This window comes from Halichoeres trimaculatus, unplaced genomic scaffold (assembly GCF_033239565.1).
Source record: "Halichoeres trimaculatus isolate MK-OKI-2021-1 unplaced genomic scaffold, fHalTri1.1 fHalTri1_scaffold_12, whole genome shotgun sequence".
In the NCBI taxonomy this organism is placed as follows: domain Eukaryota; kingdom Metazoa; phylum Chordata; class Actinopteri; order Labriformes; family Labridae; genus Halichoeres; species Halichoeres trimaculatus.
Genome location: NW_027437190.1, coordinates 31,061,143 through 31,087,356, shown reverse-complemented (window position 1 = coordinate 31,087,356; position 26,214 = coordinate 31,061,143). Strand labels below are relative to the sequence as shown.

The 26,214-nt window shown below is 39.8% G+C and overlaps 1 protein-coding gene across 7 annotated transcripts in view; it reads right to left on the bottom strand.

The window, feature by feature from the left end:
* The window catches only part of syngap1b (synaptic Ras GTPase activating protein 1b), a 249,653-nt gene that overhangs the window by 33,796 nt on the left and 189,643 nt on the right, over positions 1 to 26,214 (bottom strand). For 5 of the 7 annotated variants that reach the window (XM_074683101.1, XM_074683105.1, XM_074683100.1 and 2 more), the window contains 11 exons: positions 20,926 to 21,079; positions 20,513 to 20,611; positions 14,195 to 14,434; positions 11,516 to 11,851; positions 11,292 to 11,436; positions 9,479 to 9,623; positions 9,147 to 9,383; positions 5,979 to 6,180; positions 4,076 to 4,278; positions 3,787 to 3,988; positions 2,820 to 3,410 (listed from right to left, as the gene is read on the bottom strand). In XM_074683101.1, coding sequence (XP_074539202.1) covers positions 2,820 to 3,410; positions 3,787 to 3,988; positions 4,076 to 4,278; positions 5,979 to 6,180; positions 9,147 to 9,383; positions 9,479 to 9,623; positions 11,292 to 11,436; positions 11,516 to 11,851; positions 14,195 to 14,434; positions 20,513 to 20,611; positions 20,926 to 21,079 — 2,554 coding nt within the window. The remainder of the gene's footprint in view (positions 1 to 2,819; positions 3,411 to 3,786; positions 3,989 to 4,075; positions 4,279 to 5,978; positions 6,181 to 9,146; positions 9,384 to 9,478; positions 9,624 to 11,291; positions 11,437 to 11,515; positions 11,852 to 14,194; positions 14,435 to 20,512; positions 20,612 to 20,925; positions 21,080 to 26,214) is intronic. The other 2 variants (XM_074683099.1, XM_074683102.1) reach the window with 2 other exon arrangements.

The window sequence follows — 26,214 nt, the reverse complement described above, 5'->3', positions numbered from 1 at the left end:
CTTCTCAGAAAAGAAAACGCCTTCCAACACTTTTTTCATATTTCGCTACACTGTAAAAAACTAAAGTCTTATCAATAGTTTTTGTCTTATTTTAAGTAGAAAATGTCTTTTTAGACTTAAAGGTCCCATATTATGCAAAAATCACTTCATTAGGTCTATTAGTGAAATTTGTGGGTCTTTGGCTTTCCTCCCAGCCCACAAAATGTGATATTTACTGGCAAAACCTGTACTTAGTAGAGCTTGTGAATGTTAAATCCTGACCTTAAACGAGCTGTTTGGATTTTAGGGATTTGCTGACGTCAGCGATTCCCTTTTTGGACCAATCAGGAGCAAGTCTGACCTGAGTGGTCCACCGGAGCAGATACCCCAAAACCTCCTCCCCGCCCACTCCTCTTCCAGCTGCTGGAAAGAAATATCTCCAGAAGCTGGTAAGAGAATGCCAAAGTTGAAGAGCCATCACTGCTCTGTTTTTGGCTGTAAACAGCCACATAGTTCCATGCACAAGCTTCCCATCTCAGAAGAAGACAAGACTAAGTGTCTAGAGTTCATTTCTCAAGGAAATGTTCCAGCTACACTCAGTAAAACTGTGCATGTGTGTGCAAGTCACTTCACAGCTGACTGCTTTTCCAACTTTGGACAGTCCAACAGAGGGCTAGCCAATAGACTGGTCCTGAATCCAGACGCATTACCAACCATCCACCAACAAACCTGGGACCCTAGAAATGTGAGTATTTTAAATGCTGTGTGCTGTGGAGCAGATGGAAGAGCTTTTCCTCAGTGTCCCCCCTGTCTCTGTGTTAGCTTTGGGATGCTAACTTTAGCTGCAGTTAGCCTGTTGTTTTAGCCTGTAATGGTATGGTAAACAAGCTTCGCTGTTTTCTAAACATTGTGCACTCAGAGCTCATGGCGCCGCTCTCAGTGACGTGGAAGAGCGGGGCGGTATCAGCGGTGGCTCATTTACATATGAAGGCCACGCCCACTAAATCAGAGCGTTCTGAACAGAGGGGCTATGAGAGCCTGGAAACAATGCTGCTGTGCTTGATTTATTGGCTTTTTGGACCAAAACATGTTACTACCATTTCATGACGACATCAATGATCCAGATTAAACTGCAGAAAAGGAGCAGAATATGGGATCTTTAATATCAGCCACATTCACCAGGCCTGTCAAGAAAAATGTTGTTTTAAGTTGTTTAAAGACAAAAATGAGGTCTGAATTGCTTGTTTACACCCATTTTTCATGTGTACGCACATTTGATAAATGAGGGCCATTGAATCTAAAAAATGTCATTTTTTACTTAAAATAAGACAAAACACTTAATGAGATTTCATTTTTTTGCAGTGTAATCACAAGTTTAACCTCAAATACAACATTAAATCTTAAAAAATCAACTTAACATTTAATCAGCTAACATCATAATTCTTAATGAAATGGGATTAGGTTTGCAGCAAAAGTTGAGCCAGGTTCAACTTTTTTGCAGACGACTCTTTGATTTCTGCTGAAGCTTTGCAGAGTCAACCTGGATGCATCGAATGGGGTTATTCAGTTTAATGAAAGGGTGCTTTTGATTGTCTGAATGCAGCTTTGGCATGTCACATGGATACATATCTTAGCTTAGTTATGGTTCTTCAGGTCAATAGTTCAATGGTTTGCATAACACATGATCCATTTTCCATTTGTAGAAAATTACACATTGGGAGAAAATGGTTAAAGCCACTATGAGTTAGATTTTACATCAGTCTGGATTCAACGAACAGGGACATAGAAGACTTCCTAAGGCCTGAATCTGTTGATTATTTTGTTGAACCAACAGTCACGAACCCACGGAGATCCAGTTACATCACATTTGAAGAAGATAGTGAACGGACATGTAAAGTAAAAAAAAAAGTAAAAAAATAAAGTCTGCTCATCGTTTTTTTTCTTGGGATTCATCAAAATCACATCCTTCTACAATAGAAGGATTAAAATCCGCCATCTAAAAATTCTTGGCTAAAAGACCCAATGTCCTTCCTCTAATTAGAACAAATTATGTGTAGTATTAAAAGGTTGTTCAGGTCATTAAAAAAAAAATTGGGCCCCGTATTATAATTTTTATATTATATTTCCTCTCTTAAAGATTGATGTAATATATGTCCTATAAAGCAAGTTGTTGAGAGTAATTTTAAGACTGTTTCCTCATCCTTTCTTTTTTTTTTTACTTTTTCATAGGATTTTATTTGCTTTTATTATCTTTTTTTATTTTAGTTTCATTTATTTATTTATTTATCTATTTATTTATTTATTTATTTATTTATTTATTTATTTATTTATTTATTTATCATTTATTTATTTATCATTTATTTATTTATTTATTTATTTATTTATCATTTATTTATTTATTTATTTTAATTTTAAGATAACTTGCTTTCAAAACATTGGATTGAACTCTCATCACATTGAAAGATGTGTTCTTGTTTGTTTAACAATATAAAACTGGGTAATATGCACTTTTTAATTGATGTATACAACAGAAAAGCCCCCCAAAATATTGAAAAATAAATATAAATGAGGAATTTATCAATATAACTACCGTTGTGAATGGAAGTAATTGACAAAAGTTTTTTTTTCAGTCAATAAAAGAAAACAAATTTTCTGGCTTCATACTGCTCTGTAACCTAAAAAGTTCAAATAAGCTTTTTGTGATATAATTTCTCAATATTTTCGTTTCTAATGAACGAAACACGAAAAAAACACAGCTATTACAGTGGTTTTGTGGGTTGATATAAATCCAGACATAGTGGCTTTAAGATGTCATGGGAGAACTGTGATCGTACAGGTACCTGCACATGCATGGACATCTGCCTGCGTCCGTATTCAGCCCTGCTGTAGTCGTCGCTGTAGCTGTGTGAGTGGATGATGCTGGGTTGTCCCAGGTGACCGTCCCTGGTCCTGAGGGTGGACAGGTCCTCACTGCGTGAGAACCCCCCGTGGGCGAACTGTGGCATGTAGGTCTGGTGAGACGGCTCGTGGTCTGGGGTGAGGAGCAGGGGCGCTGGCGGCTGGGCTCGGCTGTGCTGGTGGTGGAGCTGTTGTTGAGGCCCGTCAGCGGTCGCCAGATGAAAGAGGGGATTCTGGAAGGAAAGCGGGTAGCGCATGGCGGCGGCCTGCTGTTGCTGCTGCTGGGATAGCGAGTCGGTGGTGGTGCCCATCTGGCTCAGCTGGCTCAGCCGGAGGCCACCGGACATGCTGGAGCCGCCAGAGCCAGCTGACAACCTCCCACCGGCCCGCAGCTGGCTGCTCAGGCCCGACCCCAGGCCGCCACCGCCTCCGCTGCTCAGCCCTCCGAAGCTGCCCATGCCGGCGATGGAGGCCTGGGAGGAGTTGAGCATTTCCACCGACTGCAGGTTAGACACGCTGTTCATTCGGGAATCCTGGAGGTCCATCATAGATACGCTTTTATTGACACTGAGCACCTAGATTATAAGGGATATGAAGGGCTAGAGCGCCCCCTGTTATTATGTATGTTAGGTGGCCACGGATGACATGGGTGAGGGTGGTGCAGGTGTTTTTACCGCGAGGCCTGGATATCGGAATGCCTCAAAGTATTTCCCAGGAAATACCGCTAGGATGAGTTGCGTGGTGAATCAGTGGAAAAAAAGCAGATGTCATGATAAACTACAGCCTCGATCACACGATGGCAGATTGTATTAAGTATGACCAGCATGCACGTCATACTAACCTCACGTTGAAAGAGATAAACCTAGTGGATGGGATGATTATTCCCGAGGTCAGTGTGATAGGACTCACCTTAGGGTCGGGTTCTGTGATGTCCGAGCTGCTCGTGCAGTACGCCGGGCTGGAGCGGGCCAGGGGAGGGCGGGAGACATAAAACATGTCTTTGGAGGACGCTCGATGAGGGTGGTCGCGGTCCTGAAAACTCATCTGGGAGCGGGATGGTATGACCCCTCCAGTGGACGTGGGGGAAGGCAAGCGAGTGATATCTATAGAGCTGGAGACGAGGAGGGAGTGAGATGGAGAAAAACTGCAGCAAAGTCTAAGATTTGACATTGAAATGTGGTGCGTGGAGGAGCCGTACCCATTCGGATCCCTCGACAGCAGATTTTGGAACTCGGATGAGATCCCCCTGTTGAAGCTCGGCCGTGACAGCAGCCTGCTCGTCTGTCTCTCCGTCACCCTGTCTGTCTGATGGCTGGGCTGCCTCTGGAGGTGAGGGTTACGCAAGGCCATACTGATGTCGTTCAGGAGGCGAGGCAAAGGACCCAGTTTGATGATGGCGTCCTGCAGGCAGGAGGAAAAAGAAACCAAGCTTTGCATCAGATTGAGATGTACTTTAAGAGGAAAGGCTTTCATTAAGATGCCAAATGTCCACTTCTGCATCGAAAGCCTGATTAATCACTTAAAATTCCATTTGAGGTGAGGAAACAAGGAAACAGGGTGTTAAAATTAAAACCTGCTATGACACATTTAGTGAACATTCAATCATTGAGTTGACCAATTAAACGTTGTCACCATCGCTAGTTGGCACCAGAATTCTGAGTCAGTCTGATGAATTGTTATTATTTCAGTCATCGTAGGCTTAAAATATCAGTCATATGTTGAGACTAAGATGAAGCTACTTGCTATGAGCCTGAGCTGTTGCTCCAGTTAACAGCTACTGTCATAATGCTATCATCTACTACCCAGATGTAAACAAGCACAGGTGACAGATATCATCTCGGTATCACACCGCTGTTTGGCAGCATTTGGATCTGGAAAATGTAGATAAAGTTCTGGCATACAACCACTCAATCGAAGCAGCACAAACAAGAGGATGTTAAAGGGATAGTTCTGTGTTTTTAAGCTGAATTGTTAAAAATCAGGCTGGAGAATCATTGGTTTATCTTAATGAACTCTAACTCTTGTCAGGGATTTAATTTGCCGTCTTTTTAACCTGCAAAGAGGACCAAAGGCTGGTGGTGCTAGCTCTGCTGACCTTAGCTGTGCCTGGCAAACCAATTTAGCAAAATTGACTAAGTGATGCAATATTTAGGCCTCTGTGCTTAATTGTGTGTTTGTGTTTGTGTGTTTTCAGGGTGCTTTTCTTGCCTTTAAACTAGTCTGCTAGTCAGAATTTAAATTTCCATTTGACAAAACAAGAATTTAGTCCCTTCAAAACATCTGCGACTCAGTCAAAGTTTGGCTAATTTGTTAGAAAAGGACTAAGGAATAAAAAAGAAGTGTAATAATAACAAGAATATTTTAAAAAAAAAAAGAAAAAGAAAAAAAAATAGCATTTTTGCTAATTCTGGCAAATTTTCCTAGAGGCTGAAGTAAAATGTTCCTTGATATGCACTGTCCCTTAAAATAATAATAATAATAATATCAACAAATACATAACAATATTAACCAAAAATAAATGAATAAGTGAAAAAATTAATTAAACACAAAAAAATAAATAAATAAATAATAGTAATGTGAAAATTAACTATAATTATTATAAATAAACAATAAATAATAAATAAATAAAAATAAATAAATAAATAAATCATATAAACAATAAATAAATAATGTTAAAAAATAAATGTTAAAAAATGTTTTTTGATGCAAAAGTGAAAAACTCAGAAACTTGTGTTTTCAAAGGTTCACTTCTTTTTTTTTTACAAAATCTTTCCTTGTTAGTATTTGTGTAATTATTTTTGTTTTTAACCTAACTACTTTAGGTGAACAATAATTCAAACCCTGTTTTGCAAAGTTAAAACAAATTCAATTGAAAAAAAATAAATCAGGAAATAATTAACTGAAATAAACAGGATGTGCAAATAATTAAGATATAATTGGTAAAAAAAAAAACTATTGAAAAATATGAACAATAGAAGGGAAAACATGTGTCTTAATGTTTTCTACGAGAAAAACCTACATTAATAAAGGACAGAAAAAATTACCATAGAGAAATTGTAAAATAACTGCAGTAAAGTGCATGAATAATGTCCCATGTGTACCTTGCTGAGCTGAGCCATGACCTCCCAGAGGAGACTGTGCAGTATGGACAGCTCCCTGCCGAGGTCGATGTATCCCTCAAAGCCACCTGCATTGCTGACGCTGTCCAGGTTGGAGATCTCATACAGGAACTGCTGCATGGAGGCCCACTCCATCCCTAAAAACTCATTCATGAAACACATGTACTCCTCTTTATTGCCAAACCTGCAGGTCGGAGAGGAAGAAGGAGACGGCGAGGAGCGAAGAGGAGAAAGATATGAAAGAAAAGTGGAAAGACAGGAGGAAGAAGTGAAATGTTAAAATTAAATGTCATCCTGAGTCAACATCTATAACAGCTCTCAAATTGAGGTTATGTTTCCTGCACATAAATGTCATTCTCAAAACCTTTTGGGGTAGGAATGAAACTGCGGAGTATAACTTACAAATACTTTACAAAAACTTTGTGGTTAAAAGTTGGTTCGACAAACTTTTAGTTCTCTGGGGTTATATATAACTAAGGCTGCCAGCATTAACACATTAAACCCAATATTTAACACTCTATCAGTATTTGTGAACCCTGATCTCAAAACCTGATGTTTCAGTGTGGGATATCTGTCGATACTGAGTCCAGATCTGATTATGAGTTTGATGAAACAAAAGTTGCCAGAAGGAAGACAGTGGAGTTGCATAGTTTATTATTTTGTGTTTCACTAATGAGAAGTAGTAAAAAACAATAACTCAAATATGCCTTGAGAGAAATTCATTTAACCAACTCCAGCTTGTTTTGCTGTTAATCGTAACTTTTACAAGCAAGGACATTAACTCTTTAAAGTTTTTTCCCCTTTCAAAAAAAATGTATTCTGCAACAAAATGGATTTCAATTTAACCGATCTGAATCACCTTAAAATCCCTATCAAACGTGTTGCTTTTAAAAATTGTGCGCCATTGAGTCTCTTTCAGCCTGGTGACTTCCGGCTACCTGCTTCCACTGTGATGGAAAAAAACAACGCTGCACTTCTGAGCAGTGTTGGGCATTAGTGTTTTTCTTGTCCAGTGCTTTGTGCCATTTTTTTTAAATAAAGAGCACAAGAGAATTATCTGTTATATCCTCCATAGTAGAACTTTATGTAAGCCTATAGAGGGATTATCAGTTTACGTCATCATGAAGCTGCACACGTATCTTGACCCCAGAAGCAGCGTTTAGCTCCATTCATTCAGACGAGTTAGCGTTTCTTAAACACTAAATTTAACCTGTTATAAGCATAAAAATGTACCGTTGATCTGTGGTCAGTTTTTAGAAACGATACTGTACAACAGAGGCAACTTCTATCATGTTTTGACCGTCACAGAGCAACCGGTGTTTTCGAGTCAACAGCGACCATGCTAACTGGTGACTCTCAGGCAACAGTATCAGTGATTAACGGCCGAGGTCACACTTTACACTGAAACACAAGCGACGTCTGCGGGTCTGTGTGCTCTTTTGGTCTGGGAGTGTTTCTGATTTATTGACACATGTTTACGTCCTGGTCTGTCACAGTCTGGTAAGTGTCCACGGATAATGCAGTCATGAGCATCGAGTGACAGTTGTGTTTTTAAATTGCCACTTGCTGATCTCTTCTGTCCACTCAATGCTATTTCACAAACTTGGGAGCTGGTAACATCCGTCAGAGTGATGATATTTAGTTTAACAATCTGTTTTTTGGTGGTTAACTCCTCCGCTCCCCCCTCTGCAGTGCTTCTGCACCCAAGTTGCATGCGCATCCGGCGTTGTTGATAAACAAATAATCCCTCTTCACACATTTAGGAAATGAGTTGGGGTTCTGCCCAAAGTCGAGCACCATAAAAGTACTGTAAAAAGTTTCTTTCCATAGAGGGTAACAAAAGCTGAGTTTCCACCAAGCTGTTCCGGCTCGGTTCAGTACGGTTTGGTGTAGCCAGATGCTGAAAGCCACAGCTGTTAAACAATAGCGTGACGCTGTAGTGGGGCGACACAGTTTACCCCGCTAATAAATCCAACGAAGAAGAAAAAAATGACACAGTAAACAAAGAGCAACGATGGAAGACATGCAGCATTTCGTCCTCTCTGTGAATGGCATGTAGCTCTTTGATACAAAGTGCAATCAAGCTTTGTATCAGAGAAGACTGTGTGTCGCTAGGAGAAATGCAGCCACTGTCGGGGTAAGTGACGATTCTTTTGACCAATCAACGGTCTGCAGTGTTGTAGCTCCACCTTCTGAGAGCGGATCAGTTCAGTCTGAATCTGACACCTCTACGAAAGGGTCCCAAAAAGTGGTGCAGCTCGTCTCGGTTATTTGGGGATCTGTCCTGGGATAAGTCAGTGGAAACGCCACAAAATGCGCACCGTACGGAGACGAACCAAACCGGTTTGCTTGGTGGAAAAGCGGCTTAAGTAAAGTAAGGGACTACTTTTTCAAGAAGTAACGAGTAACTAGCAAACACTAGTTTTTAAAAGTAACTTCCCCAACACTGCTTTTGAGTGACACATTTCCTTCTAAAAACACCCAGACAACTCAAAACTAATTCAAGTTTTAGTGAAATACAGTTAAAACATCTCAAAAGCTCTTTAAGTCTAGACTGCCACCTACAAGCTAAGCATACAGGCGCAACTATTCAAACATATGTAAGCAGGCAATAACAGCACAAGCTTTGTCTCAGAATCACCACAGACCCGTGGATGAACTACAACAAAGAAATTAATTACAGCACTTTCATCATCTTCCTCATTAATATGCTGCACAACCACTCATTGTGGGACACTCTGCCTCTATGCTGATGACACTGTTGTTTCAAATCTTGTCTTTTTCAGATAAATCCCCTGACACTGAAACTTTGCTCCTTGAAGGCTGCACAGTTTTGACCGAGGAACACACAACCTGATAAGACTTCAGTTTTCACAAGTTATGAGCTCTGCAGAGGAGGAAGATTAAACACAGACAAAAGCAAAATATTGAGTTTCTCTGTCAGCTTTTTATTCACCTCCAGAGAAGAAAACAATCCAAAGCTTTACTTTAGAAAACCATTTTTGTTTGTGATCTGAGAGGGTATCTTTTTCCTCTGCTGTAGATTTTAACTGAGCCCTTGTTAGATGCTTGGTCTTTGCTCAAAACAGAAAACAAGATATTGAGTTGATTTAATGTTTGAATTCAAGTTGAAAATAAAATGGCACTGACTTTGAGAAGTTGGCCAGGATTTGCACTACTTTTGCGATGAGGGTGAGTGTGCGTGACGTCTGCTCGTCGGGATACTCCTGGGTGAGATTGAAGAGCGATGGAGACATGATGGCGGGACACAGGAAGCGCAGGAAGAGGGACCCGCTGATGAGCCGGTCGGCAATGTCTTCTCGACCTCTCTCGGCGCAGCGCACTCTCCAAGACGCAAAAACTTCCTTTAGCTCTCGAGGAAAAACACTGTAAGATGTGGAGAGTCAGTGAAAAAATGTGATGACTCAGACATTTTTAAGGTTGAAACAGAATACAAAGGTTTTATACTGTGTACCACTCACCAATGGGAGTTAATGATCTTACAGAGTGCCAGTTCACAGCACATTCGGAGATTGGCTTGGTGGTCAGGGAGCACAGAGGGAGGTGTTCTCATGGGATCCACTTCGCAATTTTCCTCTGACTCATACAAGGCCCTTATGAACTCCCCTGAAAGTGACATTTCATTAGGAGCAGCCCAAAGGTACAGCTATAAAAAACAGGCCCAGTGTTGTTACACAGAGACAAACAGCAGCGAAAGTCAAGAGTACGAAAGGAATCAGTGTTGGGGAAGTTTTACAGGGATGTTAACATCAGCGACACGTTCAGTGGAGGAAATGCAGCGCTGCTAAAAGAAATGAGACAGTTTGAAGCAAGATAAAAGCTGAATTCCAATTCAGAGGCTGCAGAAGCTGAATTTGAAGACCGATTATGTCACAGCTGTGCTACGAAGGCCATCCCATCCTCAAAAATACGGCCGAAGAATCTGGCCTCTTTTTCAGGTGCAGAGGACAGAAAGGACAGATTCGCTGAATCCTTCTTAGCTTCACATATCCCAAGATTCAATGCGCGTGAGCGCCAAAGATTATGGCCATGGCCGAACCCCTGAAGGAGTCCTGTTTTATCTAGTTGTGAAGGATTTCTGGCAAAAACTATGTAATTGTATTCGTAAAACATTGAAAAATATTTTTTTTTGCTGTAAAAAATGTGCCATTAATGCTCTTTTTTTAAAATAATATACAAAGGAAAGCAGTTCTTAATTGTAAATGTTCTCAATATGGAAAGATTCTAAGGTCATTAATGTAAACTCCCTGGAAAAATCTAATTTTTTAAAAAGGAATATATCTATATATATAAATTCAATTTTATACAGAAAATTCAAACAATACATTCAATGAATTCAGTGCTCTATAAAAGCAATTAAAACTATTATTAATTTAATTACTAGTTGATATATTTATTTATATTTTCCAGATCTAGCATCCCCCGTAATGAGTGCAAATGTTGAAAATGTGCGTTGTTGGTTTATACTCTTTCAAAAAAGATAATAATAATATTAATAATAATGATAATAATAATAATAATGATAATAATAACAACAACAATAATAATAATAATAATAATAATAATAATAATAATAATAATAATAATAATAATAATAATAACAATAGATTGTATCATATACAATTTAAAAAATAATAATTATAGTAATAATATTAATAAATAAATTGAATCATTTTGAGTCATAATAATAATTATGAGTTAATTATAACTCATAATAATAATAATAATTATTATAATAATTATTATAATAATAATAAACATCCTTTTAAATGTAAGGTTTTGATTGAAAAGATGATGTTTGAAAAGTAATGTAAGCCTGACAGGTGTGGGCTCTGTTGGCATCAAGAGTGACAAACAGGAAATGCTACGTAGACCAGAATCATTTCAGTTTTATCTTTGAGGTCTACACAGGCTACAGAAAGCCAGGTCCTTCGTGGGCTAAAGACCTTGAATCGTGACACAGCTAAAGATGGAAGAGTTGAGGAAAAGTTATTAGCCAAAACTCTATGGCAGGTCATCTTCTATGCCTTCCCTTTCTTTCATAGAACAGACGTTTCCAGAACCAGTGAAAATCGACAGTTACACTTGGATGAGAGGTAAAATATTCCAACCAATAAACCAAATTATTTCATCCAGTAAAACCTGAGAAGGGCACATAGTAAAATTGTAACATCCTCTTAATGCAGATTTCCCCTTTACTTAAAAGTTTTGTAAATTTCAGAACTTGCAAATGTCAATATCCTGAGCTGAAATTCTGAATGTGGAGCGGCTCACCTATAGCGTCCTTGAGGTACTTATGTCCGATCAGTTTGAGGTACTCTTCTATGGCTTTGGTGGCCAGAGTGTTCTCTCTGAAAATAAGGTGTTCTCGGTCGATGAATCTGTCTACCTCGCACATCGCCATGTCTGACAGGAAATCCTGCAGAGAAGAACAATTTATTAGCAATCTGAGTCTTAAACAGCAGGAACCAAAGCCATAAAGACACCTCTGTCCCTACCTTGGCCTTCCCTGTGCTCTGCAGTATATGCACCAGTGCACAGGCCACCTCCTCTTTGCTCTTCACGCTCAGCACGGGCTCCAGCACAGCACACAGGGTGCGGTAGTTATTGGTGACATACTCTGCAAACTCCTTGTACAGCTCCATGGGCAGGATGTTCATGGTCTGGAAACGGGATTTGAGGCGTAGGGATGCGTTGATGATCTTCCCTCCTCCCACACCGGCCCCCTTGGTGAGGACGCTAGGCTGGATGACCGGGTACCACTGCTCCACAAACTGACGTCCCGTGATGCTGGAGATGGGGATGCTCACGAGTCCTAAATATGTGCTCTTTTCCTTTGAGAAAAAAAATACATCAGTCAAGAAAACAAAAAGGTGTTGCTCTTTTTTTGGACATCACTGAATATAGAAATGGTTGTTTTCAAGACTTCTTATTCACCCCTTTGCTGTATAAATGTTTTATTTAGAAAATCTTAACTTTAGGAGGCAGAAAAAATGGATTTGTCTTGCCAAATAAAACCCAAAAGCCTTGTTTTGGTGTATCTGTGGGAGACCAATCAGGTCACTGATCCGTTCAAATTACTCAATGAGTACTTCATCAGTCACAGTTGTTGCAGGCTGTATTTTGTTTGAGCACTCAGAACATAATCACAGCAGTTTTACGGCCCTCCTATTTCGCTCTCATCAAACTTATGGACTTTATACAGCCAGAGCTGTTTTGTTGGGAAGCAAATGAAGATAAAAGCAGCGCCACAGCAAGACTTCCACGTGCTGTTGGTATAAAAACATTGCAAACAGCCTGCACTCACTTTCCTCCTCATATTTCCTTATTTGTTTCCACTCTGTTGTTTAACTGCAGCTTTCAGAAACACTGTTTTCCAAAGTTAAAAGGAAACCTTTCAGCCTTCAAAATGATTTTGGATTAAAGTGTTTTTGACATGTAGGAACTGAGGAATGATGACACAATATCCTAAACGCCCAATGGTCTGAGACTGTAGGTGGATACTGATGTGGTGTGGAGGTCAGATCACAGACCTGGTGCAGGGCACTGGAAATCTAAGGCTCAGTGGCTACGATCTATTTGGCGTTGACTGAAGCGACACATTCGGCTGGACTCATGTCTTAGCATTTTTCCAGGATAAAGACTCCATTTCCCATGAGCACCAGCACCCACTGTTGTAAAGATGTGACTCTTGCCGAGGTGTGCATTTGTTTTGGAGAGCAGATCATCTTTTTGTAGTAAAACTTTCCATGCATAGTTTTTTAAAGTTAGACTTATTATATCAAGTAAATTATGTCTTTATATCGTCTAATTGTAGTTTTGTTAACACTTCACTACTTTTTCAACTATGATTCTGTAAATTTCCCCATTGTGAGACAATCTATCTTCACAGTCATGCTAAATTCAAGATCCTCTCCTGAACAATTTATTGAATTCTTGCTGCCTTTTACTCCATTTCAACTTTTTTCTTTTTTAAATTTTAACTGGTTTCATTTACTTCAACTGTATTCTCTTCTACGTGAAATGAATGTCCTATTGTTGTATCGTTATTTATTTATCATTCATCTTGTTTTATAACATTTTTAACAGTTTACAGTTTGGGTCCTCTTCTGTTGGTTTGAGGTTTGTTACCCCTGTTAAGGTTTTATCATTTCATTGTTTATTGTTTGCTGACTTTTGTTTTTATTTTGTTTTGTTATGCTTTGTCTTTTTGGGACTTGTGCTGTAAGGGCACCCTGTAAACTGTTTTAAGGGTGCTATATAAATAAAATTATTATTATTATCATTTTTATTGTTATTATTATTAATATTATCATTATTATTATTATTATTATTATTTTATTTTTTATTTTTTAATAAAATAAGTTAAAGCCCTTCCCAAACTATCCCAAGAACCACGCCATAAACGTGTTTTTCTGCTGTTAAGTTGGACATTTTACTTTGGCCTCTCATTGGTAACTCTTGCCTTTTGCTGCCAGCCTCTAGTGGACAATTGAAGAACTACAAGGTTTTTTATTTTTCATATTTAGGCATCAGGTTCATTTTTCAGCACCGGAGAAGTAGTGGGGCTGTTTGGGTGTCGAGTTAAAACAACAAACTTTTAAAGGTGCTATATAAATGTTTTTATTATAATAATAATCATAATTATTATTATTAGCATTATTTTTATTACTATTAATATTATTGTTGTTGTTATCATTATTATTATTGTTATTGTTATTATTATCATTATATAAGTTAAAGCCCTTCCTTAACCATCCCATGAACCACACCATAAACGTGTTTTTCTGCTGTTAAGTTGAACGTTTTGCTCTGGGCTCTCATTGGTAACTCTTGCCTTTTGCTGCCACCCTCTAGTGGACACTTTAAGAACTACAAGGATTTTAATTTTTCATATTTCTGCATCAGATTAATTTTTCAGCACTGGAGTAGTACTGTGGCTGTTTGGGTGTTAAGTTAAAATAAGCTTTCTTGTGAAGTGCACACTCTGGCTTTTAGCTCTGGTGTTCAGCAGGTTGCATAAAGAGGCTTTAAAAGCTTTATTCACTAAAAGGGACACCTGCCACGGCTGCTGCAAAAAAAGGAGCTTTGTAAAGAAATGAAGCAAAACAGAAAAGTTTTAGCTGAACAAGCTGACACCATGAACGTGAGACATCCTCTTCTTCTTCACTTCTTACCTTGCGTCTCTTCTTGTCAGTCTCCTTGTATAGATGAAGGCGTAGGTTGCGGACAGCAGGCAGGTTGTTAAATTCAAAGTGCTCTCCCCAGAACACAGTGTCGGTGCGGGGCTTGCTGGTGGTGCGTGCGTACAGCATGTCATCCAGACAAAGTTCGCAGTAGTAGCGTTTCTTGGCTGGAAGCTCTCGGGCCTCGATGATCCACAGTTTGAGCACATTGTCCACCCGCCGGCTGTTGTCCTGCGTTGAGATGAAGTCGGGTTAAATAAGGTGAAAATGCGTCTCAGAAACCTGACATTCAAAAGCTGCAAAAGAGGAAAATGAAACCATGCGGCAGCGTCAGAACATAAAAAACAAAACAAAGAGATACGGAAACGGTGTGTGTGAATGAAGGGCGACAGCAGGTCAGCCTGCAGGAGAACAAAGTGAATGACAGGAAAGAAATAGCTGGCGACATGGCGGGCGAGCTTCTGTGGATTGTAGGCAGAACTTGATGAATTACTCTCAACTCTGAACATGACTACAGAGACTGGAGACAGCGTGACAGCGACACAGAAATGAAAAGAGAGAAGAGAGAGTGTGGGGGGTGGAGGCAAAAAAGTAATCCACTTAAACATTCAAAGACACAAATGACACAATGCATGTGCTTCCAAGGCAAGGACAAACAATGGTGCTAATGTTTCTGAAGACAGCTACACTTCCTAATCATGATCACAAAGCCCGGCTATATTTGACATCCCCTGCGGGAGGGGGGGAGAAAGCCACGTTGATTGCACAGTGATGCTTCAGCAAACAAGGGGCTGACTCATTCCAATCGGGCTCAAACGCCATTGTTGTGAGTCCCCTGTTTGCTTCAGACTATTCAAGTCCTCATTTAAAACGAGCATCAGCTTGATCCACACTCCTTAAGTTCTCCATTTGTATGCTCTTTGATAGGCAGCGCCAAACATGAGGTATAATTAATTCCAAACCCCTGCGTTTGAAAGCGTGGGGCATCTGGTAGCTCAGTTTGCTCGTGCACACATGGTGCAGCAGCACCAGCGTGGGCTCCAGTTCTCCTTCTCTTCATGTCGTGTTATATCTACTCTACTTTCTGTCATATCTCAGTTTCACTACCAAAAAACAAGGAACACACCAAAGCAGGGTGAAGTAGCTGCTCCACTGGAAAATACTGAAATCTTATCAAGTGTTTTTGTCTCATTTTCAGTAGTAAATGCCTTTTTTGAACCACACACTGCAAAAAATATGAAATCTTACAAAGTGTTTTTGTCTTAGTTCAGTGAAAAATGTATTTTAAGACTTAATATCAGCCACATTCACCTAACCAGTCCAGAGAAGTGTCTTTTTTCCAAGTTATTTAAAGACAAAATGAGGTCTGGATTGCTTGTGACAAGTGAATAAAATCTGCCAATGGAACAAGAGAAATGTGCTTGTCAAGATTAAAATAACGTCTTAAAACTAGTGCATTTTTCTTACCCCACAGGCAGAATTTTTTAATAGTTACAAGCAGTGATGCCAGTAACGCGCTACAAGGTAACGCGTTACTTTGATATGACCACTTTTTTTAGTAACGAGTAATCTGAAGCGTTACTATTTCCAAACTAGCAATCAGATTAAAGTTTCTTATGACACAGTGACAGTGTTTTCCTCTCAGAGCTGTAAGGAACTAGAAAAGCACTTCGAGAGCGCAGACCTCCACCAAGCATATTGTAGTTGTCACCAACACTTTAGTCCTACTTTAATGTTATACTCCCTTTCAGCAGACTGTCTGCTACAATTTGCTGTTAGTTGCAGGTTTATATGATAATTTGTTTCCTGACAGTGTTGAAAATGATGATGATCCAGTACATATTTCATATTCCAGATCTTAGTATCCAGAATATCGCCAGGATCTGGATCGTACTTTTACATCCGTCAGAATTTATGGTGACCTTGTCTTTTATTGTTCTGCAAAGCAATCCGACCATTTATCATGGAGTTTTATACACATATGGTGAAAACAGCCCTATCTCATAATGATAAAGAATCCTTTAAAAAAAGTCCTGGATCCAGACGGTGATCCGTATCACCTCCAAAATTTAATCACTTCTTCCTTATCCCATTTTGAACATTTCCTGAAAGTTTCATCAAGATCTGTTCTTCAGTTTTTGAGTTCTGTTGTTCACAGACAAACAAACATGGTAACACATTTCCAGTTACAGTAAACATTGTGGCGATGACCCTTCACAATGTAAACATAACCAGCTATGAGAGTGTGAGGAGCCAATCATCAGTAAAGAAATTGGCAAGGGAAGACTTCTTCTGGTTAAGGAAAGCATGAATTTCATGTAAACATTTTGAAGACTAATTTGGTGACCCATAAAAAAAATCTCTGGTGACCCACCTTTGGGTCAGGACCCAGACTTTGGGAATGACTGTTTAAGTGCACTAAAAACAGTACTGTAAAAGCTTTCTTTAGTTATATTTTGAAATTCAAAATATATAAAATGACTATTTTTTGTTTTTAATTGTAAAGTAGGTTACATGTTTTACAACACCAATGTCTGCATGTTACTTTAAAACAAAACATGTAGACTCAGGTGTTGTTGGCAGTTGCTAAAAGTAACTAATTAAGTAATTTATAATCTAACTAAGTTACTTTTAAAATCAAGTAGTCAGTAAAGTAACTGAGTTACTTTTTAGAGAAGTAATCAGCAAATGGATTACTTTTTCAAAGTTGATGCAGCAAAAGTTCAGACCTCATTTTGTCCTTAAATAACTCAAATTAAGACATTTTTCTTGACTGTTCAAGTGAATGTGGCCCATATTAAGACTAATATGGCATTTTTTTGCAGTGCATTCACCTGACCAGTCAAGAAAAATGTCTTATTTCAAGTCATTTAAAGATAAAAATGACATTATTCTAATTCAAAGAAAAATTCAAGCAAATCTTTCTTGTTCCATTGGCAGGTTTTTGTTGCTTCTGGAAAGCAATTCAGACGTCATTTTTGTGTTTAAATAACTTGAAACAAGACATTTTTCTGGACTGATCAATTGAATGTGTCTCATATTAAGTACAACAAGACAATTTTTTACTGAAATACGACAAAAACACTTAAGATTTCAGCTTTTGCAGTGTCTTCTTTACAGAAAAAAACTCAAAGAGGGAATTAGAAGGAAAGTTAAGAAGCGTAATGATAATCCTTCTCTCTGCAGCGAGTCTTATCTCTGTCGTTGCATCTGGTCTGAGGAGCACAAAGCGTGTTGTTTTCTGGTAAGAGGGGGATGGTTTTGCCCTCGTGTGGAGTCTTTGGAGCGCCATGACTCAGCCCGGACCCCTGCGGCCCGAGCATCTGGACGGGGCATTCGGCTCGGGTGATGTTTCATCTCAGTCTGGCTTAATAACTGCTCATCCCTGGTTAGCTTCAAAGCTGTATATCTCACATGCCTGTTCGCTCTTTCTAATAACAGAGGCCAGATAAGGGACGGTTTTACTCTACGATGAAATCTGGGTCGAATTAAGATATCGCTTTTACTCTGAGTTGATATCGAAGAGCTGAGATTTGTTGCTTTTTAAGTTATGAGGATGGAAATCAAGTCACAGGACTTTAAAGCTGCACTAGGAAGGTTAAACCATCATACAATCCTGTTTCAGAGACGGAAACACTGACAATGGGCCTCATGCAAAAACACTAGCCTGCAAGAGGAAGAATTCCCAAAAACTCTTTAATCTTTTAACTAAACAAACTTGCATCAATCCCTCATTATTCTGATGAGCTCCCCTGCTTCACTAGGACGTGCTTGTTCATGAGATTGGATCATTAGCATACCAGATGCCGCTGAAAGCTGCCTGTTCAGCTCTGTTTGGGGGAAAAGTTTCACTCACAGAAAATGCAAGCTAAAGAGTAAAAGAAGCGTTTCTCGCTGCAGGTGTTGGAGTTTGAGGAGAGCTGCCTGCGATGTGGGATCAGAATGAGGAGGGGAGTGACAGAAAGTGTCTGTAACTGATCTGAGATATGTCCAAAGATAATTTAAAAACAAAAAAAAACAGATAAACAGACAGAAACACTGCCCTCAACTAGGTAGGATCATTTTAAGTTGACATTTTGTCAGTGGATGGGAAAATATGATAATAAAATTTCTTCAGATCTGAGGAATGAACACTTTGAAGATGTGTTTTATGGCCTTTTTTCTTTGGTCTTCAGCTTGTTGGTGGAGTTTTGTATCTGTGATAATCCTGTTTTCTGTACAGCTGTAGTAACCCTCTAAAGAAGATGAAGCTTGTTCCCATTTCCTCCAGCGGTCCAGCCACTTTTCCAGGCTTTTTGTCAAGAGCGGGTAAAGTGGGACACTATCTTATATGGGACGGCATAAAATGTGTGTTTACACACAAATAAACAGTCTTTATTCACCCTTAGGATGAACTTCAGTCTGTTTTCAGACTTGCATAAAAGGGGCCCCAGGAAACAGTCCAGAACAGTAATGTATGTCTGGTCTGATACGTTTTTACACACACACACACAGAGGCTGAACTAAGGGTTCCCCGAGACACCAGTGTGATAAAAATATATTTTTTTAAATTAATAAATAGTACCCCCTCTTAATATGTGTCTGTTTTTTTCATCTCTTTTTGTCATTTTTGCATTTGGAGTGGGTCTTTACTTTGTATGGTTCATTTGTTGGTCATGGGACACCAAACTGGTTTTGTCTTCAGTGATATTTTTACTACTTTTTCTCCTGTGTTTGTCTGGAGATCCTACATGTAACCATAGCTGCATTGTTTACATGTGAAATCAGCTGTTAGCAGCCTGTAGCATGTCAATGCTAACTGGTGCAAGGCCTGATGTTTCCTCACAAGGTGAGGAGAAGGAGGTGAGGATGACGTGCTGGTTCTCAGGTGTGAGCTAAGAAGTGATGACATCGACCTGTCCTTCCATCCATTGTTATTGGGGACGTAAGATCTATCTCCAATAAGATGGACGAGCTAGCTGTGCTAACCCAGCAACAGAGGGAATACCAGAAGGCAGAGTAGCATCATGCTATCCACAAACATGGCTATTGGAGCTAACACTGGACATGAACGCCACATTGGAAGAGCTTCACCTGCTGTGAGCAGACAGGATCCAGGAGACAGAGACTGAACAGACTGCTGAAGAAGCTCAGTCCTGGACCCTGTGGAGGTGGAGGCTGGCTGACTGGACAATGATGGACAAGCTGTCAGCATCTATTTTATTATGGAGCTTTTTGCACTTTCTCTACTTTTGTTTTCTTGATTGCTGCTGTGACTCCTCTTGAATTTCCCCTTGGGAATAAAAAAGTATTTTCTATTCTATTTTATTCAGAAATATGGCGTTGTTTTGTGGTGCTTCACAGAGTGGCCCTCCTTTAAGATGATGCTACCAATATTGATCCTGATCCAGGATGAGTTTGTGGCCCCTGCTCTACAGTTAAGATGTGGTCAGAAGGAATCTAGCCTTTTGGCTAACTCAAGCCTATTTACGTAAAGTCAATCCCTGTAAATGAAAAACATAAAACCAAAATGAAGAACAAATGAAGGCATGCGTTACACTAAAAAGCAAAGAAGCCTTTTAACGATTGCAGCAAAACTGTTGATTTTAAGAGATGTATCGCCTCAAACAAGGCAGAAATCAGTGACAGGGAGTATGAAAGGTGCAAATTTGTGGTAGTTGATCAAATCTAATGATACAGAAAAAGATAATACTATCATATGGCAGGCTTTCCATCAGAGGAATTATCATTATGAAGTACAGTTTTAAAACTTTAGGAGGAGAAAAAAAATTGGTAAAGAAGGCCAAACAATGTGTCTTTGACTTACAAAGGTCTGGACCCTTAGGAGTTTTTATTCCTATGAGAAAATTCTAATGACTGTTTTTTGACTGAGGCCCATTGTCTCCTGAAGATCAGTAAAAACCTCCTAAATCAGTGGGGTTTGATCTTTTATGTTTTGTACCTCCAGAGCTCTTTGGTAAGGCGTGTCAGACATGTAGTGTCTGTAAAGATGAGCTGCTGCGTGTAATGCTCCTCCATCACATCGCTGGGTTCGAGATAACAAAAGTGTTTCTAAACAGCAGTTTGGAGCCTCCATTTGCAACGTTACCTCGTGCAGCTTTAATATTTGCTCTGCGAAGCGGCTAAATTTACAACACAGACACACACAGACACCAGGATGGAGTTCACACAGAGAAATGAAGCGGTGCGCTCGTACTGAAAAACAGACAACCACGGGAGACGAGGAGGAGAGAGAAAGACACACAGACAGAGGGACCATCCGTTTGTTTTGACTTCCTCTACCTACAGCATCCCTTTCTCTCCCCTCACCTTGTTGGGCTTGACAGCTCTCTGCAGGTTCTCGATCCATTTGTCTCTCTCTGCAGCTGAGCGACACGCAAAGCACTTGGTTCCCGATGCTGTAGTCACCTGAGGTTACAGCCAATGGTAAATTCAACAACCACAGCCATTAGTAACTATGGAGACTGCAAGTGAGGCGCCAAAACAATGTCCTGCATTCACTCTCAACCTCTGTCATGTTGTGCTAATGGAAAGCTGTGGAAAACTGAGCAAAATATGAAAGAGCTGAGACTCTTTTAGAGTCCTTAAGCTTTTTTTTCTTTCACGTGTAAAAAGAAAAACTTTACATCTTTCACATGAGTGTCATTTGTCAGAATAAACAACATGTCTGCTTCTATTTTCTGCTCTGTGTTTGTTCACACCGCACAGGGCTCAGCGCTCACCTCAAAGCAGTATTCTTGTCCCAGGATACTCGAGTGCACGGGTTTGATGATGGCGTCCTCATCCAGAGTGAGGTCCAGCGCCTCGGCAGCGCTGCTGGGAGACAGCAAGGACTCATGGGAGTGGGACTCTTTGAAGCTCTGCATCAAACGGGTCCTGGGAGGAGAGGGAGATGTGGTTAGATGTGGAGAGGGGCGGCTCGTTGATTGAAGGTGGCACCAGGTGACTTCAGTTCTGTGTCCAAGAAACTACAGGAAATCTGTGTTTATCGCGGTGATGAATGAGCCAGACACGTTTGATTTTATCTTTCAGTGCAAACAAGCGCACAACGACGTAAAAGACTATCAGCACAGGCCGGATACCCATGTAGTGAGGATCCAACGCCAGGATAAACACAATTAGGTGGCAGCAAAAGTCAGGCAAATTGAATTATTGAGGAAACTTGAGGAAATATTCAGCACACAACTTGATAAAAAAAACTGTTCCAGTTTCTGCAGAAGTTAAAAATCAAATGCTGTTTCTGCAACAAAAAAGATCAACATTTCATTCCAAAACATACGCCTGTGTTTTATAAGGGAACTGCATGTGCTGGTAATACTAAAGGCCAATATTCCGAACACTTTGTTGCTTGTAAGTGTCTTGTAAGTTGGACGTACCAAGATAATAAGTAACTTTCATCTTTTCATGCCTAAAACAATGACTCACAAAAGCAGAGTTGTGCGTGTTTAGTCATCTTAAAGATTGTTTGCCAATGCAACTTGGCATCAGAGTTAGGAGTTGGTATAAAACAAGTCATTGATCATTTTTGGGCTGTAGCTCCGGTAAACACCAAAGTGATACTTGGATGTAAACAAGCACAGATAACAGTTGACATCACTTCAGTTTGGTTTGGAAGTATTGTGATTTAGTCAATGGAGATAAAAATGAGGTTGAAAACTTGGAAGGGGGACTAAAAGTCTGGCTCTGCTAGTCACACTCTGGCTCGACAAAATAAAAAGCCGTATTTTCTTGCTAAAAACCAACCATCTAAGTCCCTTATAGTGGTGGATTTTGGCGCCCTCTGTGGACAAGTTTGCTGATTTTGTGTCAAACAGTCAAACATTTCACTCACTCTGAATCTTTTATTTTATTTCTTTTTTAGAAAATGCGCTTTCCATCACTTCTTCTGACTTCTTCCTTCCTCTGTATGTGCACACATAATGACATCCTCAGGTCCCTGACCTCTGATGACCCCTGTCATGTGTCAGACTTCAGGCTGAGCTGCCTTTACACCATAAAGCCTCAAACTAAACTGCCTCAAATGAACCAACTCTACCCAGAAAATAAAATAAAATAAAATAAAATAAATATATTTTTTAAAAAAGACAGAAAAAAAATAAAATTATTACTCCAGGAAAAACAATCATGTAATCACTGATTTAATCCTCAGCATCCACTGCATCAAACCAGAGACAAAAAAATCTGACTTTAAATGTGTGATGGACTGTTGATAAGTAAATATTGTTTAAATGCTATATGCTTGTTTTATCATTTGTACTGTATGTATGTTTTACATCTTCCTACCCACCAATGAAAATTAGCTCTGTAGCTAACTCTGGTTTGACAGTTTTCTTGCTTTGCATGGTCCCTGTCAAACATACATCCATTCTGAACCACTTATCCTGTTCAGGGTCACAGGTGGCTGGAGCCTATCCCAGCTGTCATTGGGTGAGAGGCTGGGTACACTCTGGACTGGTCACCAGTTAATAACAGGGCTGACACATAGACAGACAACCATTCACACACACTCACACCATGGACAATTTAGAGTGTTCAATTAACCTGATGTTTTCATACTGTGAGATACTTTGGAACTGTAGGAGGAAGCCCAATAACCACCGGCCAAGCTGGGAATTGAACCAGCGACCTTCTTGCTATGAGGCTGCAGCACTAACTGTGCGCCACCGTGCAGCCCCCTGTCAAACAAACTAAATAAATTAAAAAATAAATACATAAAATAAAAATAAATAAATAAAAAATTGGACCAAGGGGAACATCCAGTTAGTAAAAATGAAGCCAATGTGAAAGTGCTAAAAGTTACTGTTCATTGAGAATCCGCTTGAGGCTGGCTGCAGACAGACCAGAACTCACGTATGCACCCAGCCATAAAAACAGACTTTTACAGCATTAAAAACATATTTACTGCCTGGTTCATAAAACAGCTTGGGTCTGGAACGCTGATTTCACTATCTGCACACACTGTACGGTGAGTGAATTTTCTTCTATCCCGGCGGTTTAGAAGTTATTAGGATCGTTTGATTTTCCAATCAGAGACACAGCTCAGGTCACATGACTGATGAGCGCCCTGTAGCTGTAGCTCATTTTAAGTGCCAGGAACAGACAATGACATTGCAGAGGCTACGTCCATGTTTTATACAGTCTATGGTCTGGACATCTGTTTTTTTCTGTAACCTCACGTTTTTTTTCTCACAAACTTGTGACCTGTAACTCTAATACTTTGTTGCTGTTTTTTTTTTTGTCGTGGCAGGTTGTGGTATTTATATTTCCTCAAATGAATAAGACATGTCGGTCTATAAAAGCTTTTTTTGATTCCGTAAGGTCTGAGGCAGTTTAGTCTGAAGTCTGACACATCACCAAGGTTTTCCACAGACCTGAGGCTTTTTTTTATCCGAGGTCTAACACCTCACTCTGAGACCTGAGGATGTCCTAAATGGCACAGACGTCAGTGTTAAGTTCAGTCTGTTACATAACCAGATAAAAACTCAGCATTTATAACATTTTGGTGGACAACAGCATGTTATCGTCATCTCTCAGAGCTAAAGATTCAGCCTCAAGACAGTAAAAGAGTAAACTTTCATTTTAGGAAAATAAAATAAAATAAAATAAAATAAAATACAATAAAATAAAATAAAATAAAATAAAATAAAACAAAATAAAATAAAAAAAAACAAAATAAAATAAAATAAAAATAAATAAATAAATAAATCATAAAGAAAAATTATAAATAAAATAAATCTAATTTTTAATCAAAGGCATCGTCAAAAAAGCCCCATCTGTGCTGTAAAGTACTCTCATCAATTTAAGGAAAAATCATGCTTTTATTTTGAAATGCCCATGGAGCCGTGTTTGACATAGAAATCATGGCTTGTATCTGTTGTGGGATTACACAAAATGTATATATTTTTTATAATCTGGTACAGTTTTGTGATACTTTTCATGTTGTCAGAACAAAATATTCAGTCGTTTTACTGCAGGTCAAACATTTCTAACTTTCAAACCCTCATTAATCATTAACCGCTCTCATGTAAGGGGATATTTATACAAACAAGGAGAAGACCATCCATCATGCTCACCTACACACTCCCACACACACACATGCAGTCGAAGGAGCACGTAAAACCACAGAGTCACTCATCACAAAGTCACAAAACAAATCTGATGACACAGAATCCAACCAGAGAGCCGGAGGGACGGTCAGGTGTGACGAAGCCCCCACACAGAAGAAAAGAGAGATGCAAATGAAGGAAAAAGAAAGAACAGGAATGAAAATGTATATCCTCTGTGCTGCTGTCCGACTCTGGTGCTTCTCCCCCCTGCGCTCGCTCTGCTTTGTCTTCGTTCAATCAAAATGTTCATCAACAGAGCGCTGATTACATGTGGGGGGACTGTGGAGGGGGTGAGAAAGAGGGAGGAGATAAAAATAGACCCAAAGGAATGAGTCAGATTGGAGGAAAAGAAGAGAAAGAGAAGAGTCGCAGAGGTCATGGGAGGATGTGAAAGAAGGGGAGACGTAGAGGAGAAGGGGTGAGGAGCTCTCAGAGGAAATCACTGATTATGTAAACGGTGGATTCTTTAAAGAGGAGGAAAGTGAGAGGAAGGATTAGAGCCGGGGAGGAGGATGTGTGAGGGTCGGGATTCAGAGCTGGAGCTTAAAGAAGGTGTCAGTGGGGAGCTGAAAGAGCAGGAAATGTCAAACACATGAAGACTTACACACACACACACACACTCTCACACACACCCCTTTGTAGTTTTTATTCACTACATCACAGCTGAGGAAAGCAGAAGTGGTTTTACAATCAACCGTATAAAGGAAAAAAACACTAAACTACTGGAGCTGAAATAATCGCTCAATTAGCCCATTGGCAGAAAATTAATGCGCAGCAATCTTTGAAGCCATTTAATCAAAGAAAAAGGTCAAACATTTTCTGTTTACTGCCTCGGGAATGTTAACTACGCCTCTCCTCTGTTGTTATCCTGTTGAATAAATAATCTCTGATGTTTGTTTTAGAAAAAAGAAGACCTTTGACACCTTCATGGAAAGCTGACAATTGAAGCCTCTATAAAGGAGTTTTCCTGTTGTGTCGACTCGGGTGACTCTTTTGGACAAAATCAATGCTGTGTGTTTTGGATTGAAAACTGCATTTCCCATGAGCACTTTCACCCTCTGTCCAGAAGATATGAATTTGTAAAGTGATTTACTACCAATCTGCTTGTAAAAGTACAACACGCACCGGCTACTTTATTAGATACACCTTGCTAGTCCTGGGTTGGACCCCCTTTTGCCTTCAGAACTGCCTTAATCCTTGGTGGCATAGATTCAACAAGGTCCTGGAAACATTCCTCAGAGAGTTTGGTCCATATTGACATGATAGCATCACACAGTTGCTGCAGATTTGTCGGCTGAACATCCATGATGAGAATCTCCCATTCCACCACATCCCAAAGGTGCTCTATTGGATTGAGATCTGGGGACTGTGGAGGACATTTGAGTACAGGGAACTCATTGTCATGTTGAAGAAACCAGTCTGAGATGATTCCAGCTTTATGACATGGAGCGTTATCCTGCTGGAAGTAGCCATCAGAAGATGGGTACAATGTACTCATAAAGGGATGGACATGGTCAGCAACAATACTCAGGTAGGCTGTGGACTTTAAACCATGCTCTGTTGGTACTAAGGGACCCAAAGTGAGCCAAGAAAATATCCCCCACACCATTACACCAGCAGCAGCAGCCTGAACCGTTGATACAAGGCAGGATGGATCCATGCTTTCATGTTGTTGAGGCCAAATTCTGACCCTACCATCTGAATGTGGAGCAGAAATCCAGACTCATCAGACCAGGCAACGTTTTTCCAATCTTCTATTGTCCAGTTTTGGTGTTGCTGTGTGAATTGTAGCCTCAGTTTCCTGTTCTTAGCTGACAGGAGGGTCACCCGGTGTGGTCTTCTGCTGCTGTAGCCCATCTGCCTCAAGGTTGGACGTGTTGTGTGTTCAGAGATGCTCTTCTGCAG